This window comes from Malaclemys terrapin, chromosome 5, assembly GCF_027887155.1.
Source record: "Malaclemys terrapin pileata isolate rMalTer1 chromosome 5, rMalTer1.hap1, whole genome shotgun sequence".
Lineage (NCBI taxonomy): Eukaryota > Metazoa > Chordata > Testudines > Emydidae > Malaclemys > Malaclemys terrapin.
In genome coordinates this window covers 123,883,330-123,904,589 of record NC_071509.1, presented here as the reverse complement: position 1 = coordinate 123,904,589, position 21,260 = coordinate 123,883,330, and the positions used below count along the sequence as shown (strand labels likewise).

General features: G+C 41.8%; 1 protein-coding gene across 1 annotated transcript in view; it reads right to left on the bottom strand.

The window, feature by feature from the left end:
* The window catches only part of GRID2 (glutamate ionotropic receptor delta type subunit 2), a 1,011,959-nt gene that overhangs the window by 194,935 nt on the left and 795,764 nt on the right, over positions 1-21,260 (bottom strand). Inside the window, exon 10 of the mRNA XM_054030820.1 lies at positions 2,986-3,183. Within this exon, the coding sequence (XP_053886795.1) occupies positions 2,986-3,183 (198 nt within the window). The remainder of the gene's footprint in view (positions 1-2,985; positions 3,184-21,260) is intronic.

The following is a 21,260-nucleotide window of genomic DNA, read 5'->3' as shown; positions in this document are numbered from 1 at the left end:
TGCTCTTTAATTCCCACCTCCCTTCTTAGTTCGCATGCTATATCATTTTACCATTTACCAGATATTCAATGGGGTTTTTTTTAGTGCATTTTACCGCGAGACTTATTATTCAACACTTATCTGCATTTGCCATCTATTAGCCCAAGTACTTAATGATCTAGGTACTTCATCTGATTGCATTGCTCCTTACTATTTGCTGTGACTGCTAATTAAATATCACTTGCAGACATGGAAAATGGCTTCCACAATCAGCCACTAGGTCATTTACATTTGTCATTCCTTTTTACAGCAACTATTATTTATATTACACCAGTGCCCCTAATGTACTAATGGGTGGTACAGATGCATCTGCAGATAAAGTCCTTGCCCTCTAGAATTAGCATTCTAAAAAGTTAAATCAAACATATGAAGAAAGAGAGCACCATGCAAACAACTATTTCCATGTGACAATGGTAAAGAATCACAGTAAGAGTTGTTTTCTTCTTACACTGAAAAAGGAATGTTATCAGGATAATGGTAACAGAGGGTCCTGTGGCACCTTTGAGACTAACAGAAGTACTGGGAGCATAAGCTTTCGTGGGTTAGAACCTCACTTCTTCAGATGCAAGTCAGTGAGGTTCTTACCCACGAAAGCTTATGCTCCCAGTACTTCTGTTAGTCTCAAAGGTGCCACAGGACCTTCTGTTGCTTTTTACAGATTCAGACTAACACGGCTACCCCTCTGATACAGGATAATGGTATTATCTATAAAGCTAAGTGTGTGTAAAAGTCTCTCCCTCTATGCTTCATTGTACCACTTATGCCTAGAACCTTCCCAAGGCACCCTCCTCCCAGGCTTCCAGATAGTTTTAAGGAAACTATACACATATCTTCAAAAATTCCCCCGCCTCCCACACACTGCCTTCTTTCCTGCTACCCTTTCATCATTGTTCAATCCCTTGGCCCAAATGTTCAGATATTGGCCCTTAAATTGGACGTGCAAAAATGTTGTGTACTCACTGGATGAGGCTGCTCCTGTTACATTACTTTAGGTACATCACATGGTTAAATGTGTCCTGAATTTGGGATGTGCACTATAAGTATTTCTGCATTTACTAATGGACTGGTAGATGGCCTGTGTGGACTCCTGATATCATTAGTATTCCTGCTTTTATACATACGTTAAACATACACACAATCAGTTGAAAACCTGCTACTGTATTTACAGTTAATCTATGTAACCACATATCCCTATCATTAACCTCATTCTCCCCTACTTAATATCCCCTCCAACTGTTTGTTCTTTTATTTGTTGCATCTTGTATTAGGTTGTAAACTCTTTAGGGCTAGGACTTTCTTCTGCTGTGTGTTTATACAGCAACTAGCATAAAGAGGTCTTGATTCTTATGAGGCACCCGGTTGCTCATCAAGTAGTAATAAATAATAATAATGACTTTCTCTTAGAATAACGAAAGCTGGTGAGAGCTGGCCACACTCTTAAATATGACTTTTATTCAACGTTTCATCTATTCCTCCCTCCCCACACCCAGCTGATTTTAAATAAGTATGCAGTTTCATTTTTGGTCTCAAGGCCTCTTTTAAAGTCAGAGTTGCATTCTTGGTAGAAGTTGCATTCTTCCCCTTCTGTTCTGTCTTAACTGTGAGTGGAGGAAATTGAAGGGTAGAAAGGATGATTTTTGATATCAGAGAAAATTAAATAAAGTAAAAATGTGATCCTGTTCCATTAAGATCCAGGGGCCAGACTGTCCCCAGCAAAGAAATAACCCATGGTATAAAAGCTAAGTGTATGTATGGAAAAATAAAGCTGTAGAAACCATGGATTTTGGAAGGACCAGTGGGAAGGTTACCTTCTTCTATGAGCCAAAGAATAGCTGATACTCTGTGGTTCACATTGGACTTGCACTATCATTGCATATATTCCCTCTGGGGATGCTCAATAGCTGCTACAGAGGAGACCCAGAGGGAGATAATACAGCTTATTAGCTCCTACTTGGATTTCCATATGGATATTTTCAGATTACACAGCGGATGGCACCTCCCCTGCACTCCATGGAGCTCCATTCATGCAGAGCTCCAGCACAGCAGCATCTGTGCAGGGCAAGAGAGAAGAGAGCGTTGCAGTGGAAACAATACTCTTCTCCGTTCCACTGAGGAGTGAAAGAGTAACAAACATTTCTCCATATGCTTCCACAGGGTGACAACCACACCCAGGATTAGCAGGGGCAGGTAAAATTTATCTGAAAACTCTACAGCACAAGCAAGAAATTTGCCAGCGCATCTGCTGCACAGATTTTTCTTTTCCATTTCAAAGGAAAAAATGAAGGCAGAGGATCAGATAAGTTGGGAAGAGTGGAAAAAAAGCCAAATAAAGCAGGTTTATTTTGTTTAATTTAGATATGCTATAATATTAAACATTTAAGGTAGAATTAAGTAAATGAAGATGGTTTATTAAATACAGATTAACAAATATATTGCTTTCAATTGATGCATCTACATCATGCAAATATTATATATCAATAAAACATTTTCTGTTGATCATATACCTTACTTATTATTCAGCACCACCAATATTTCTCTAAATGCTATACATTATTTATGTAATGTCTTACTAATTAAAATAACATAGAATTTTCCCCCCTTAGGACAGCCTCTTCTCATTCATGGCTGGTTTTGCCAAATTAATTAAGAGGCTGAGGATCGCTGTTTTTTTTTTTTTTACCACATTACCTCACAGTACTATATTATGGTTGAAAAACTGGATGGGAGATCCCTGATAACAGATGAATCATTCCATGTTCATCTTCTCACCATCACTCCCCAGGGCATTGGTAGCAGTGTTAGATCCTGTTAACCTAGGCAGTGACCATATAAAACAATACCACTGAGCCATCAAGGGAGGCACTTAATGATGCAACATCAATAAATAAGCTACATGCTTATGGGTCATTATACACCTTTAATTTAATAAATAATTAACCTCCTTACCTTAAATACTAGTTCTCCGATCAGTCCATTCCATGACCCATCCTCCTGGGGGCTTCCATACTTGTGATCTGGTGCAACATAAATTTCATATTTAAAGCCAAGGTAATTAGCTAAGGCTTCCAAGACATCTACTGAGAAACCCTGGTATTTCTTCGGTTTTCCCAAAACATTTTCGGACACCATCACAAATGGCTCCTCCTACATAGAGAGAAAGGTAGTAATATAACCAGTTATTGCACTGACTAAAAAGGAGGCTAAATTTTTTTAAAAAATTATCAGGAAATTTTATTTTATGTTTTCAAGAAACTAGAAAATTAACTGTGGGCCTAATATTGCAGCTCTTACTCACAGTGAGTGATACCTTACTCTGCAGGTAATCCCACTACTTAAATAGGACTAGCTATGAGTAAAGTGGCAAAATTAGACTCTGATACCCAGATTCTGATATCCTGACTCACAGTGAAATCATCCCATTGTAGTTACTCAGTGGTCTGTCCCATTTTAGTTAATGGGATGATTCGTGAAGTAAAGAATGTTGATAACGCCTAGAATTTTATTGAGAGTCTCATGTTATTTCTTTTTGAAAAACTAAGTTTTTAGCCCTCCTGTTTGGGAATTAGAAATTGAATAAGTGACCCAAGTGCATCTTAAAGGCTCAAGAACCAGAAGACAAACAAACAGAACCCAAAATGTATTTACCAAAAAACCTCATGCTTTTGGGGGCCTGACAGATGATTTTTGAATGGGGAAGGGCGGGGGGGGGGGACGGCACCTCTGAATAAGATGCTATTGAACTGGAGTAAGGCATCAGACTCTGGTTCATATTATTTGCATCTTCAAAAGGTATTATATGTAGAAAGAAGATTTCACACTTGTTTTAAAATGCATCTGTGCTTTTTATGTTTATATATCTTCAATAAATTATTATTTTGAAATAAGCTTTTGAATTACACTATACACCGTTAATGATGTCTCACAGGCGCTGTTAAATATTATTTGCTGAAGATCTAGTTCTTGTAGATATTGTTAAAGTCATTGATTTGTTTTCTGTTGTATATTTCAAAAATAAGTCAAAAGACTAATATCAAATGCCTCTCGGTACAGGATTCTTCTGTTTGTGCAATTTAATTTCAGTCCTGCACAGATATGCACACAGGATGACTACTCATAAACATGAAGGATTCCACAGGGTTGTCATTTTCTATTGAGTACAAAAATCCGATACATCTGACAAATAAATGCCATCATTAATTAACATTGTAGGCTAAAACTGGACAAGAAGAAGCCACATACTTGAAAGACTAACATTTTTCTTGTCCTTCTCTTCCTCCACTGTCAGGGCTGGCTCTAGGTTTTTTGCCGCCCCAAGCAAAAAAATTTTGGCTGCCCCCCACCCCAACCCTGGGCTCTCCACCCCACCCGCACCCCCTGCCGCCCCAGTGCTGGGCTCCCCCACACCAGTGCTGACTCCACCCACTCCCCCCTCGCCTCCAGGGGGTCCGGTGCTGGCAGGGTCAGGGAAAGCAGCGGGGCTCCTGGGCCCTGCCTCAGCCCAGGGTCCCTCCAGCCGGGGCTCCCGCCTCCAGGACTGTCCGAGACCCATGAGGGCAGAGCTGGGGGACCGCCCCGGCAGGGGGCTGAGGAGTAGGTGCAGGGCAGGGCAGCCCCAGAGGGAGAAGAGCCCCAGAGAGTGGGACGCGGGCCCCACACAGCAGCACCCCGGGCACCGGTCCCCTCTATCCTGTTGCTGCTCCTGGCCGCCCTGCTGCAGCCCCTGGGTGGCTTGGCTGCTTCGCCCAGGCCCTACTGCGGCGCCGGGGGGTGGGCAGCCACCCTGCAGCACCTGCAGGCAGCTCTGTGCATCCCGCGGGGCAGCCCCCAGCCCAAGTGTCCCGCGCTCGGAGCCTGCCCAGCCATACGGTGCCGGCACCGCTCCCCGATGCGAACCGCAGCGGCTCCAGGGCGCACCCTGTGCAGGACCGGAAAAAAAAGGATGGCCGGAATGCCGCCCCTGAAAATGTGCCGCCCCAAGCACGTGCTTGGTTTGCTGGTGCCTGGAGCTGGCCCTGTCCACTGTGAACTGGAAACACCAGATTATCCATTTATAACATGACAAGACAAACTGGTTGACATTATTTTAAATGATTTCACGTAGCAGATACTAAATAGAATATTTTAAGAAGCAGGTGGGTTTGCCTCTGAAAACATGCAAATATTCAGCAAAGGATGTCTTTAGTATTTGACATTGGATTGGTGAGTTAGTTTGTTCATAGATAAGACTTCCCAGTTAGTACCATTTTCTTTCATTTTTCACCAAGATCTGTAAGTGTGGTTTAGGTTTAAGTTAAGCCATGCCGCAATATAGTCTCTGCACTTCCAAGATTAATTTTAACCAATATTTTTTACTTTCCTTTTTCCCCTACATTATATTTTCTGTTGCATGTTTTTTCCACATTTTTGATAAAAGAAAAAGACAGCCAAAATCATATTTCTGAGTACAAGAAAGTTTTGATTGCCACACAGCTAGCTAACGGGTGATTGATTTGGGAGTTCTCATCTGGGCTTTCATTTTGCTGATCATCTAAGAAAATATCTCCACTCTGCCTATCATCTCTCATTCACAATTGAGAGATTGTCTCCCACCTCTGATTAGCCAATGATGCCAGCTTCCATAGCCCACTTGTAAAATTTTCAAACAAGCACCTACATGCTTTTTCTCATGCTGCCCCTCACATTTGAGTCCACTTCCTATTATGCTGACCAATATCATCTCATTGGTTCCTTGTATTCCCCCATCGATTTGTCTATATCCATCTGTTGTCTTGCATATAGTCTGTAAGCTCTTTGAGGCTGGGACCAAGGCTGCATGCACCCAATTCTCTGTCACTCCCTGACCTCCTGCTCATAGTGTTTGTAGCCCACAACTCTATGTAGAGGAAGGATCTTATTGCTCTGTGTGGATTTGTAATGCAAGTCCTAATGAAGTATGTAGTGGTTTTGCCACACACAAAGGTAACTCTAAAAATGATGTTCCATATCTCCTTATTTGTTCAACTCTTTCAGTGATATCCAGATGAGATGTACTGCTAACATGTAAAAAGGGTTTGTTTAGTTTTTATTCCCCTCTGAAAACACAACCTGAATCTGAAAGTCAAGCTGCATTATCTTTTTGTATCTCACACATTGTCATCAGTAATGAAGATTCCGTTGTCAGATCTTAGCGCAGTATTTTGCACATTGCACAAGGTGGAAATAATCCAGCTGTACTGGCTCAGAATTGTAATTTTGTCAATAACGTAAGTAGATATGACTCAGACACACAGAAGACAGATGTTTTGAATAAGGTGACATTTTTAGAGACTGTTGTCACTGTCCTGACTATAACTACCTGTTAAGGACACTGTCAAACAAATAAGCACATGACCGGATTGTGTTGGCAAACCATTCTTTTATGACTCTTGGGGGGAAGGAAGTGTTGACTTATTTGTCAGGATATTACTATGCATCCGTCAGTCTCTATTGTTTTCTTTCAAATCACATGTACAATCATCCAAAATGATAGGGGGATGGCCTAGATGACCTTGAAGTCCCTTCCAGTCCTATGATTTTATGATTCTAAAATCAGCCAGAAGAAATAAAAATGGAAAGCAATAACTGAACCCAATCCATTAAGTTATTTTCTAGAGATTGGGTCCAAAGATCATTAAAAGAATTGAGACTAAGTCAATGAAGACCTGTCTGCCTATTAACGAAAACAAACTTTGAATTCTGATTTGCTGATCATTTGGATGACAGATTCCCTAGGCAGAAACACAAGTTAGAGGAATAAATGAATACTCCCCCCCAAAACATCTGCAGTTTATCAATCTAAGGGCATTAGGCACAAAGTTCCTGCTTGTAGAACACGGTGTTCCAGGAGTTGATAATTTTCATATTAGCAAGGATTTATTCACAACACTTGTTGGGTTATTAGATAATAGCTGCTCATAATTCTGAATTTGTATTCAATCAGCTTAAAAGCACCAGCTAATTGCTTAGCCGATTTTAAACAGCATTTAAAGTGTGCAGCTTTCACTATTAATTTTAATCTTTTATTAAACTAGGTAATATTCTTTGTTGGTGAGAGTCAAAAAGAAAAAAGGTGTCTAGTGTGTCAGATGGGTAACAAGATACAATTTCCTACATTGCTATGTGGAAAGATGTTCAGACATGCACATTTTTCTTGATTATTAGGAAAGCAAAAGACGATCACTAAACAAACCCAAAACAAAACAAAATCCATCACTAACTTTCTTGTAATATGTTATGGGTACTCAAAAAACATTCAAGAGAAAACAAAAATATTTCTTACATGTGTTTTTTTATTCCCTCCCCCAAAAATGCTGCTGTCTGAAACTACAGTAGTGGTTTTTTGATCCTGTGTTTAGAGAGGGAGAGTGACATTTCCCTAACAATATGTGAAAACAAAAAAGAGTGACCATTTTTATTCTTGAGAAAACAGGACAATTAATTTTTTTTTAAATTTCTCATGTGCTGAACAGGAACAATTAGGGGAATAAAAAGTGGGATTGTGTTAGGGTGGGAGACACAAACATGCATGCTAGGTACAAGAAAGAAGATTGAAGGTGGCAGGTAGGCAATGAAGCTTCCTGCAGGCTACAGTAAACCAAAAAAATCTTGACCCCGTTTTTCCATGGAAATAAGGGGGTCAGTCAGGCTACTGCGGGATGGACCACAAAGTGACTCTTTACTCAAGTCCTATTGAGCTGGTGAAGGGAAGAAGATGAGCCTCTCTGTCTCCCCCACTCAAGGACTGCAGGAATTACCTCTGCAGAGGGATTCAGTAACCCCCACAGAGCAGCTGGGGGGCATGCGGTGAAGAAAGAGGAGCCTGGGGAGGTAGGGGCTTACAGGGAGCCCTACAATCAATCAATACGATCACTTGTGAATGGGTGGATTGACTGGATCCCAGGGGTTCTGCTGCTCCCCCTTTACTTCAGTTGGCCTGTGATGGAGCTTCTTCTGCCTCAGTGGATCCCATAGCCACCTGACAGCTACAGGTCAGAATCTGATCCAACAAGATTAGCCGGAGAGAAGAGAAAATGAGAAGTGAATGTAAAGGGAAAGCTGGAAAGTATTGCCACTATATATATAGTTCCAGAGGAAAGGCATAGCTGTTTACAAACATAAGGCTAGGTCCTTGCACCCAGAGGATCTTACAGTCTAAGAACTTGACGATGAAAGATCCCAAGACCCTGTCAGGTAAGCACCTCTGGGGATCATGCGTAAAGTTAAATGCGTGATCAAGGCAGGTGATGGGGAAAGAAGAGATAACAAAAATATATTGGAGATGCGAACCCTGGAGAACATTTGCCTGCTTCACTTGGCTGTTGCTATAAAGTTTATTTATTTATAGCTTTTCTATGGCATTCATCACCAAAGTATTAGAGCATCTCACTCTTCTGTGGGGTAGTGAAGTATCAAGCACATTTTACAGACGGGGAACCGAGGCAGAAAGAGATTATGTGACTTGGGCAACACAGAAGTGTGTGGCTGTGCTAGGAATTAAACCCAGATCTCCTGAAGGTGTGTGTCTTCTTAACCCATAAAATTTCTTTCCTTTTTTGTCATGTTTCAGTATTTAAAACATGTAAGTAAATCTATACTGTATTTAGGCACTAGTATGCCTAGTAGGTGGATTAGGAGTGGAAAGCAAGCATCATATGTGGGAGAAGGAAAAGGAGCGGAAGAGTGAGATTGCAAAATACAGCAGGCCAGGCATCATGAGGAGAAGGGGGAAAGGGACAAGTGAGTAAAAAGCCAATAAATTAGTTTAAGGGTAGAAATGGAAGCTGAGAACTATCAGAGATTTTAACTTTACCTGACTAGGGGAAGCGAATTGATAGCAGAGCAATATAATAAGGGAGGTGAGCTATAAAGAGAGATATGAAAGACAGAATAGAAAAATTTTTTTACCAACGGCCAAGTTCTGCCTTCAGTTACACCCACACATTGGCTTTAGGGGGATTGCATTGGTGTAAACAGAATTTTCAGAAAATGTGAAATAAGAGATATGGGGAATCTTCTCTAGATATGTCTGCCAGGCAGCTGGTTTTCTCAGTGTACGATACAGAGCTGATAATAGGGAAGGCAGTGAAGTCTAGTTAGAGCAGATGACTAGAAGTAAGGAAACCTGCATTCCATTCCTGATTTAACTGCTCATTTGCAATATGGCATTGGATTGGTCACTTATCTTCTCTGAACTTAGATTCCCCCACATGTAAATGGGGATAAGAATACACAAATTTTCTAAAGTGTCGTGAGTCTGTAGGATTAAGAGTGCTATGTATTATTATTAATTCCTTTGAAGAAATTCCCACAGACATTCTGGATGGCCTTTAATGAGTACATTATAGGAAATAAAATGTCTTTTAAAAGTAGGAAAAGTGTCATTCGTGGTACCAGTGTCTTTAAGGTCTTGAGAAATAAGATTACAACAAGTGGCCTATGTGAAATGATTTGGTAGTCTCAGTCCAGTTCACAGCGGACTAGTGTACAAACCATCACCACCCACTGGTTTCCTTGTTGGCAGACTCAGCAGAAAAACCGACATTTGAATGGGCATGGAAACCCAATTCCATTCTAATGCCAGAGGTGGACTTTCAAGTCTGAAGTTGAGGCTCACAAGGGAAAGTGAGCCAGAGAAGAGAAGCTGTGCTACATTGCTGCTTTCAGTGTGATGCTCACTCTACAGGGGGAAAAACAAAACAAAACAGGATTTTGGTCTAACTGGCTGTCAAGCTGGCACCTCTCACAAATACCACATTCTCATAAAAAAATTAAAGATGATGAATGGACATTATTTTTCTACTTAGCTTATTCACATGTCACCAACAAGGATGGTCTTTTAAAATTAATCATAAAATAGCCTGAGCTTTTTCCAAGAAAACACCCCCTAGAAAGAAGGCTGTATAGAAATTAAACAGTGAACAAAAATATGTCGATTTGTACAACTGGAGAAAGAATCTCTAGGGGTTTACAACACATATTGAGGCTTGATTCTAAAACTGCAGATGGATGACCTTATGCGCTCCTGCTGTGTTTGGAAGAAAGTGGTGAGATTAGCTAATTAGGTGGGTGATTAGAATTCATAAAGCATATGAAAATGACCTCTGTCTACTCTTTATAATTTTCTGAACATACCAGATTATGATATTTTAATATTGACAATCTGAATTCATTACATGGGACTCCATCAAGGAGCATACGTTTTCCTTTCCTCTCTAGCAAAGATGAGGGGGAGAGAGGACGGGAGAGAGAGAAATCAAGTGAAACAAGAAATATAGTTCTGCCTTACACATACTTTCATGTTTTATAGCAGAGTGAGGTATGACACTTAGTCTGAACTCAGTACTGAACGTAATAAACAGCATGCAGGCACATTAAATGATTCATGCAGACTGAGCCTGGGGTTCAGTAATCACATGAGGCAAATATACACCATGATATTTGACAACTGCAGTCACCAGTAAACATCATGGAATTGCTCCCAAATGTGAAATTCTCACTCATTATTGGCTAGTTCAGCCCCATTCTTTTGGCTATTGGATGACCAAAGTAGCCATTACAACCGAGAGGAAGCAGTGAGAAAGGTCATAAACTACAGCCAAGCTATTTTTCAAACACAGGAGGCTACTTTCTTCTTGCTTGGTGCAATCACCTTTTCCTTGACTTTTTTAAAAGTTTGCGTTTTAAATTTTAATCACTTTGGACTTTATTCCCCTCTAGATTTCAGAGAGAAATTCAGCCCCAAAGATGTCTTTTCCTTGAGTGATTTATTGACCAGGGGTCCAGGGATTATACTTGGATAGGAACAGTTCAGCAGCTTGTTATTTTTAATTGAACAGCAAAAGTATATTACTTTATGTTAGAATCAATGGCTAAAATTTAATTGAAACATTTAATTTTCTCATTATAGATAATCCTCCCACTAGCAATGGTTACAGAAAAATAATTAAAAGACATATGTACACCCCCCCCCATACTAAAAGTAATGGTCTGTCTCAAACCTATGAAAACAAAGACAATTACAGTTTAGTCTTATATGGTTTTTAACACCCAATTTAGGACCTATATAACAACAGGCTGGATACAAAATCATTGTTTTTGTATCCAGCCTGTTGTTATATAGGTCCTAAATTGGGTGTTAAAAACCATATAAGACTGTATTGCACAATCTAGCACCTGGTTAAAGAATTCAACTTTGAATTGTTGTTTGGGTCTCTTATGGGATTATCCCGTGCCTCGTAATCAAAATGTCTTCTTCGGTGACTCTTGTATTCTTGAATGGGTGGGAAAATAGCTTCAGTGTGAAGTTCCTCTGCCAACTTCTGTGCACTCTTCAGAACATTTTGAAATCCCTCATCTGACCGATAAGACTGTAGGTATGACTTTGCTTTGTCCAGTTGTTCCATTGCTCCAGATAGATCAAGGTCAACACCTTGGAGTCTCTTCCTTACAACATTTATTTCAAACAGTCTGTCATGCCACAACACGAAGCCACACAGAAATTTGAAGTTACGTATGTTTTTGGTGATTCCATTTCCCTCTGCCACTGTTCTCCCACGAACAGTTCCTGTCATAGCATTATCCTCCATAATGGCAATTATGCCATCATCTATCTTCCCAATTTGGTGTTTGATAGGCTTTATCGCCTCAACTTGACTTTCCCATCATGTGGCACTCAGTGCTTTCAGTGTCAGAGAGGATGTTACTAGATGTTGCTTCAAAATTTGCCATCGATGAGTTGATGCAGAGAAAAATACATAGATGCTTTGAATTACATTAAAAAATTCAGCAGCCTCACTAGAAGCTGATGCTGCATCACTGACCACCAAGTTCAATGAATGAGAACTGCATAGGACCAAAAAAGCTTGAGGGTTTAACTCTCGGATCTGTGTCTGCACTCCTCTGTTCTTTCCTCTCATGTTGGCACCATTATCATAGCCCTGACCTCTCATGTCAGCTCTCGCAATTCCCATATCTTCCAGCTTTTTAAGAAGCACATTTGTAATACCAGCTCCTGTAGTATCATCAATGTCAATAAATTCTAGAAAATGCTCTCTCACAGTCACCATTGCAGGGACATTTTCACTAGGTTCTGTTGTTGTTATAAAATGCACGATTAAAGTCATTTGTTCCATATGGCTGATGTCAAGTGTGCAGTCCAGAACAAAAGAGAAATATCTTGCCGACTTCAGATCTGCCACAATCTTCTGTTTGACTTTTGTTGCCAGTAACTGTATGATCTCATTTTGAATTGTTTTTCCAAGGTAGTGGTGTGTGTACATTTCTTGCGTGGTGACTCTTCTTAGATGCTCCTGGAGTACAGCATCAAACTCAGCCATCAGCACCACAGTTTTAAAGAAGTTTCCATTGTTTGGCACGTACAGCTGATCTGAAGTGCCACGCAGTGCTAGGTTTTGGGTTGCAAGCATTCTCACAATGGCAATGAACCTTTTCAGAACATTTTGCCAGTAAAGAGACTCTGATGCAATCTTCTCTTGATGCTGATCATCTATGGTGGCCGTTAACCTTAGTCTCATCTCAAGCTCTTTCCACCTATGGAATGCTCTCTGGTGATTTGCTGCCTTCTCATGGCATGCCAGATTTCTAGCCAGATTCTTCCAGTTCTTTGTTCCTGTAGAACCCAATGTGGCTGGAACATTAGACTGGAAGAGTTCCTCCTTCTTCACCAGCAAATTCCTCAAGGCTGTCCCAGCCCAAACTTCATTTAGCAGGTAACAATCAGTGAACTCCAGCCCCCCAGGTCTTTAGAGATGTTTCCCTGCAGTGCCCAGCCTCTAACACAGTGCATTAAGATATTAACTTCACAGTTACTACTCCGTTAACCGGACAGTCTCCATGCAAAAAAATTAATGGACACAAATCTGACATCAGGAATCATAATACTCAAAAAGCAGTGGGAGAATACTTTAATCTGTCTGGTCATTCAATGACAGACCGGTGGGTGGCTATTTTACAACAGAATAGCTTCAAAAACAGACTCCAATGAGAAACTGCTGAACTCGAATTGATATGCAAATTATACACAAACAATTTAGGTTTGAATAAAGACTGGGAATGGCTGAGCCATTACAAACACTGAATCTATCTCCCCATGTAAGTACTCTCACACTTCTTATCAACCTGTCTGTACTGGGCTATCTTGATTATCACTTCAAAAGTTTTTTTCTCTTACTTAATTGGCCTCTCAGAGTTGGTAAGACAACTCCCACCTGTTCATGCTCTCTGTATGTGTGTGTATATTCTGACAAAGTTCCTCCTCTATTTTGGTGGGTCCTGTGCTTATTGGCGGATTTTCTTGCCTCAGAGATTCACCATGTGGGTTAGGGGACAGCCCAGAGACCTTCCCCTCTGGAAGAACCCACAGTCCAGGTGAATTGGGAGGTTTGGGGGGAACCCAGGCCCGCCCTCTACTCTGGGTTCCAGCCCAGGGCCCTGTGGACTGCAACTGTCTATAGTGCCTCCTGTAACAGCTGCATGATAGCTACTGGGCTACTTCCCCATGGTCTCCTCCAAACACCTTCCTTATTCTGACCACAGGACCTTCCTCCTGGTGTCTGATAATGCTTGTGCTCCTCAGTCCTCCAGCAGCACACCCTCTCACTCTCAGCTCCTTGCACCTCTTGCTCCCAGCTCCTCACACTCGCACCACAAACTGAAGTGAGCTCCTTTTTAAAACCCAGGTGCCCTGATTAGCCTGCCTTAATTGATTCTAGCAGCTCCTTCTTAATTGGCTCCATGTGTCCTAATTAGCCTACCTGCCTTAACTGGTTCTAGCAGGTTCCTGATTACTCTAGTACAGCTCCTGCTCTGGTCACTCAGGGAACAGAAAACTACTCATCCAGTGACCAGTATATTTGCCCTCTACCAGACTCCTGTACCTCACTGGTCTGGGTCTGTCACAATATATATCTCCTCAATATATGTTCCATTCTATGCATCCGAAGAAGTGGGATGTAGCCCACGAAAGCTTATGCTCAAATAAATTTGTTAGTCTCTAAGATGCCACAAGTACTCCTGTTCTTTTTGCGGATACAGACTAACACGGCTGCTACTCTGAAATACTCTGTTAAAAAGTTTATTAACTTAACTGGGGTAAATGCACCCCTCTCTCCAAACACAGCACTGAATTGGTTTATAATAAAAGCAAAACAAGTCTATTAAGAAAAGAGCGTAGATTAAGTGATACCACATAACAGAAATAAAGATAGAGATGGTTACAAGCAAATAAAAGTGAAAACAAGCATCTAAATGTCTAAAACAATCTAGCAATATAAAGTCTTTGCTCAAGATGGTTTCTTTTACCCATAGTCTCCTTTCCACCTTTTTACTGGCCAGGACCAATCACAGAGATCAAATCGCTTGGTTTCGTTGTGTCCTGAGGTGAAGGATAAAGATGGAGTCTCGCTCTGTTCCTTATATACCCGAAGGGAAATCTTTGTCTTACTAGTCAGGTAGGTCTCCTGGGATTCAATCTCCTGTGTCTCCCTGGGGTGCAGGACGCATGTTAAGTCTCTGTCTTTCGAGTTCAGGAACAGGATAACCCCCACCGGGGTTTATTTTGATTGTTATGTTTACTGCCAATGTGTAAATGGAGATAAACGCACATTCCTTTGTCTAGGACAGACCTTTTTATCATCATATTAATAACCAGCCTGTTATTAGCTTTCATATGATACCTCACAAGGCATATTCTATACAATTATCATTGCAGTAGTGTGCAAGGTGTGAATACAGGCGTGCATAGGGTCACAAGGGAAACTGATGCAAAGTGGAGTGACTTGCCTCCAAATGACAAAACTAGTAAGTAGCTGGGTTAGAAACTGACTCACATCTTCCAATTCCCATTCTCCTTTTCTATGGATGGTAGCTCATTTATAGTGTCTGAGTATGTCATTATATAGGCCTAAATAATTCAGGCTTTTTAATATAGTGCACACAGTTTTTTTTTAAAACAACTTTTCTATCAATAGATAAGGTATGACTGATTTGAGCAGACCTTCCCTAAAGGAAGAATGTCCAGTGATTATGGCACTAGCCTAGGACTTGAGACGGGAAGCTTCAATTCCCTGTACTTCCACTGACTTCCTGTGTGACCTTGGGAAAGTCAGTCTCCCACCTGCAAAATGGGGATAACGACACTTCTCTATCTCACATAGGTCCTGTAAGGATAAACACATTAGAGACTGTGAAATCCTCAGGTAATGGGGGCCATATAAATATAAGCAATATCTATAATAGGAAATACTGCTATAACTAGTAATACTTTGCTTACCTGTAAAAAGGTAAAGTAAGCTTTGCTACTGCAGCCATTGCACCAATAGATATTTAATTCTAAAAGATATAGCATTTTTTAGTGCAACAGATACTCAATCCTGCCATTCTATATGCCTACTGCTCTATTATCCTCCTTAAATTATAAATTGCCAAACCCTATTTTTCTAAATATATACAATCAGATAATACATTCATAAAAAAGGTAGTTTATACTTGATCTCCTAAATGTCCTGCCATCCTCTGAACTTGATATTTGGATTCCAGTTTCCAGGTAGGAAAAGCAGCAAGGTTAGAGAAAACTCCATTCCAGCAGACTGTCTCTTAAGAGGTAGTGAATCTCATAATGTGTATTTCATACAGAATGACAGCGTCCATCTCAAGGACTGGTGTAACTAGAAAGAATTGCAAACAGCCAGCTCACTGTATCATGTATCAATCTTCATGATGTGTTTATTTCACTGGTGGATGAATAAAATCATCTACCAGTGTCAATATAAATTACAGACATTTCACTGAACATTTTTCTCCCTGTGTTTGGATAAAAAAAAAAATCTTCCTGTCCAATCTTCTAAAATGGACATGAACAGCTGAGAGAGAAACATCAAGAAAAGTGGGGATTTGTTGCTACCTTGGGAATTTTGTATTTTTCACAACTAGAAGATGAAGAATCGGCCCAAGACAAATTTTAAAACCCCTCTAAAATATTTCCAAAATAGTCTTCTGCAACATACGTATATACAGATTATGTCACACCGTCACACAGTGTGTGTAGTCTGTCAGGACATTGTTACGTAGCTTTCCTAATGACTGAGAAGCTTTCTGTATCCTGTTTGTGATCTCTTTGTCAAGAGATCCATCATTGGAGATGTTGCTGCCAAGACAAGTAAAACTGTCAACTTGCTTTAGTTGGATTCCACGAATGGATATGCTAGAGGATATAGCACGGAGTGGTGAAGATGATTGGTGCAACACCAGTTTTCTCCAGGCTGATTGTGAGGCCAAACAATTTTGATGCTTCAGCCAAGTGATCTATGATGCATTGGAGATCTCCCTTCGTGTGTGCTAGGAGGGCACAACCATCTGCAAAGAGTGCTTCTCTTATTAGTAGTTCTGTTACTTTTGTTTTTGCTTTAAGCCTTGCAAGATTGAAGACTGAGCCGTCATGTCTGTATCTGATATATAGGACTCTGTTGAGCCCATTTGTAGCACGGTTGAGAACTTGGGTGAAGAAGCGGTTGAACAGTACAGGGGCAAGGACACAGTCTTGTCTGACTCCCTTTGAAATGGGAAAGGAGTCAGTGAGATCTCCATTTAAAAGTACCTGACCTTGCATCCCCTCATGAAATAAATGAATTATCTTTACCAGTTTTGGTGGGCAACCAAGTTTGTGGATGACATAGTATAAAGGTTTTATTGGCACTTGTTTGGGTTATCAACATAACAGACTTGTTGCTTTCATGCCATCCCAAACTCATGCACTGAAAACCTTTGTACCACGCCATCAAATAATCCATACATTCCCCCCATGCACACACTTCACTATCTTTTGACTAATAGATGTATATTACAATTACAGAACATGTTTGAGAGAGGCCTCACCCCTACCACATTTCTACCACAAGCAGTATCATCAATTCATAGTGGTGTGTGATTGCCAGTCATGCTGATAACATGTATATACCACTCAACTTGTGTTTCATAAATGCCATAAATATCTTAAAGAAAATAAACATTTCTAAATGTTTTAGGCACCAAACCCACACGTGTTTAGAAGGTACATCGGGGCATGGTGAGCAAGGATGAAGGGAGGTGCATGTGGGAATGAAAGTGGATGTGGATAGAGGGCAGCATTTTATGGAGAGACCATGGAGAAAAAAAGAAGAGTTTGGCCAACATGGGGGAATGAATGGGAAAAGTGTGTGTGTGTGTGGGGCGGGGGCAGGGGGGAACACAGCAGCTTTTCTGCTTTTATTATAGAATACTGTAATAATTGTAATAAAAAATTTATCCCATTCTCCCTAAAGCATCCAGCATTTTTTCTTGCTCCATTGCTCTTTGTTTCAGATTCCTTTCATTGTTTTTGCCCATGATTTCTCACTCTACATCATTTCTCATTGTTTGTTCTCCTAGATATGCTTAAATACTTGATTATTTCTTCTTTTTATACTTCTTTAAAGGAACTTTTGTTATTTTGTGTAACTCGGTGGTAGAGGTCAAATCCTGAAGATAGTCTCAGCTTTTGAAACAGGGACATGGCTTCCTACCTTACTGTTTCCTTTTCTCTGTCTGAATGCCACACATTTTAAAAAAATAAAAAATTATAAATGTTTTATGCGCCAAACCTGCAAGTGCAAAAAGGTGTCTGAAAAGGTGGACTATCTGCCATTATCTTATCCATGAAAGCATTGACTACAAGGATTTTAAAAATCTGCATCATGTACATTTCTGTGTTTAATCCTGTGAAACAAGTACCGTACTCTCTCACACCTAATGATATTCTCCAAGATGTGGATTATAACTTTTGCTACCCTGATCCCAGGGCCGGCTCCAGGCACCAGTCCACCAAGCATGTGCTTGGGGCGGCCCCTGGAGGGGGCGGCCCGGCGCCACGCTCCGGCCCAAGAGGGAGCCGCAGTGGGCTTGCCGCCCTCCCCCTGGCGCTCCGGCCGCCAGGGAGAGCGGAGCCGCGGCAGGCTCGCCGCCCTCCCCCCAGCGCTCCAGCCGCCGGGGAGAGCGGAGCCGCGGCAGGCTCGCCGCCCTCCCCCCAGCGCTCCAGCCGCCGGGGAGAGCGGAGCGGCGGTGGGCTCACCGCCCTCCCCACGGTGCTCTGGCCGCCGGGGAGAGCGGAGCCGCAGTGGGCTTGCCGCCCTCCCCCGGCGCTCCGGCCACCAGGGAGAGCGGAGCCGCGGCGGGCTCGCCGCCCTCCCCCCAGCGCTCCAGCCGCCGGGGAGAGCGGAGCGGCGGTGGGCTCACTGCCCTCCCCGCGGTGCTCTGGCTGCCGGGGAGAGCGGAGCCCCAGCCGGGCTCACCGCCCTCCCCGCGGCGCTCCGGCCGGTCGGGGAGAGCAGGCCCGCGGCCGGGCTCGGCGGCCTCCCCTGCTGCGCTGCCCGCCGGGGTCGGGGTGTGGCGGGAGGCTTTTTTGCCTGGGGCGGCATAAATGCCAGAGCCGGCCCTGCCTACTCCTTAACTCTGCCGATTGCTCTTTCAACACACAATTCTTCCTGTTCACAATCAGCTTGAAGATGGAAAGCCACTCAAATACTGCCTCATCTCTTTCACAGCTGTGTAACCCAATAGTCTGTTTTCTTTTTAGTTCCTGCAGAGTTATTCGATTGGACAAAGTTTTCAATCCACCTAGTTATACCTAATTAACATGTGTAATAAGTAACAGGGAATGATACACAGATATGTATTGCAACATACCATTCTCTCTCTCTAGTTGCTACTTTTCTTTTTTCTTGTTCCTGCCTGCATTTTCAGGTTAACCCAGTACTGAACATATCTAACTCCAGTGTGTACTTATAATCGGTTTCTATAAAATCATAAGTATAAACCACCACCGTTGTATAGTTGTAGTTATGAAATATACATTCTCCAGACAAGGCCACTGTACTCTTTATCCATGTTACAATACCTTAAAGCAGAGGTTCTCAATCTTTTTCATAACACGAATAACACCTTTACTTTAGAGCGATCATCATGTGGGCACCTCTCCTCCGATTCATTAACACATGGGCTACATCTCATCCCATTCCTGACTGTCTAACATCTCTGTGACAAGTTCAGCAATTGATTACATGAAAAAGTGACATTAAGAGAACACAATGTATTTTAGCTGACTTTAATTGCAGATTAGCATCTGAAAGTGAGGAAAAGAAGCCAGAACTACCAAGTGGTTTATGGACCACAGTTTTGGATCATCTGAAATTAAATTACATGTACTGATCCTCATTATTAAATTATCTATTTACTCTCACAGGGGAAAAATCCTTAAAATGGAACTAAGGCTGGTAATACATTTTTATGAACTATACAAGTAGCTATTATTACACAGAATTTAGGAGTTCCACAGAGATACTGTACATTAGATATAACTTCCACAAGATCTTTCAAGGAAATAATAAAATGAACAATGGTCCTTCTAATATACACAGAAATTTTAAAAACTGACCACTAAGTAAAAATAGTCCTAGACATTTGTTTTGTGTGAGAGAATTCATGTCTAAAGCAAGTTTGAAGTTAATATATTAAGCTGTATTTGAGTTCTGCCATATACGATACATTTCAGAAATTTGTCAAAGCCCTATAATTCAACAGCAATTTCTCTAGCTAAGCTGAAACTTTTACTTGGGTGGTGGTGGCAATACGTGACGGGGTAAGATCTGAGCAGAACCCATTCACAAGATGCAAGACAGAAAGTAACTTTGTACAGAGAGCTGGAGGGAGTGGGACTGATCAGGATCAGAATGAAAAAATGTGTTAGAGTTTTAACTAGGGAGGCATATAGAAGGTGAACCACCATCAACAGTGCCACCTAATGGTCAGGGATGTATGGCAGGTCATCTTCCCATTGTAAATATAGTCCTGTCCTTCGGTGCCCCCCAAGGGATTCCAATCCTTTCCTTTAGCCCAGGGACTTGGGATCTGGGCCTTCCCAGGCTGGGTTCTCCCCCAGGGTGAAGGCTCCTGTTGTGGTCATCATGTCTTCTTGGAGTGGGTAGAGGAGCCCAGGCTCACTCTCTCCACTGAGCTCCAGTCCAGAGCCCAATGGTGGACAGCTATGCTCTGCATCTTGGGGTGCTATGCAGCTGCCCCCCTAAACCACTTCCTACCCAAGTTTCCCTCTCCCCACAGAGGGATTAAAGAACTTCAAATAAAGTCTCTGACCTGGACACTCAGTCACCAGCCTCTCCTTTGTAGGTTTGCTCAGGTCTGCATTGTCTGGTCTCGGGTAATGAGCTCCTTGGCAGCACTTCCCTCCCCCCCCCCGAGCTCAGAGCAGTGCTCTGCTCTCCCCTTCCATTGTCTGCCCCCCTCTGAGGTGCTCCACTTCCTGTTTTAAGCCCTGTTTCCAGCTTGTGCAGCCTTTACAGGTGGGCCACCTGGGCCCAGAGCTGTTCTTTAACCCCTTGCCCTCCAGTATGGGGTTTGTACACGCTATCACAAGTCACTACTGTGGCTTTTCTCCATAATAAAACACAAAAGGTGAAATCCTGCCTCTTTTGAAGTCAATGACAAAACTCCCATTGATTTCAGTGGAGCCAGGATTTCATCCAAAGAACTTGCCTCAAAAGGAAAATGTTATTAGAGTACACTGCATAGTAGAGCTCTGCACGGGACTATTTTTTAATCCCAGTCCTACCCGCTCCTGCTATTATGGCAGTGGGTCCTGTGGGACCCACAGATCCCAATCCAGCCATAGGGCTCTATATTAGTCCTACATAGAGCTCTGCTGCATAGTGACAGAAACACATTCAGACAAATAGATTTGTATCTGCATCAATTCTTTCTATGATGAGTATATCATGTGGGGGAAGAGATTATTAGATGGGTGGAGGAGTAATGGGGTACTTGTAGCTCTGTTGCTTGATAACCTCTATATTTTAGGAATTTGTCCTAATTATAAATAATTTTCAGAATGATATTTTATGAACAAAAAGAGGACTGTCTGGGTGCGTTTTTATAAACCTTGCACTTGCAATTACATTTGCATATTTCACGATCTTCCCCGTCTTTAATCTAATCTTCTCCTAATCCATGAGCCCTCTCAGGAGAACCTTCTAATTATGATTGTTTTATCTACATGTAATCACTTCATCTTTTTTCTGGTTTATTAGTCATAAAAACTGCATGTGCAAATGGGAGAATAATGAGACCGTGTATTATTAGCCATATCCGAGTAACTTTAACTG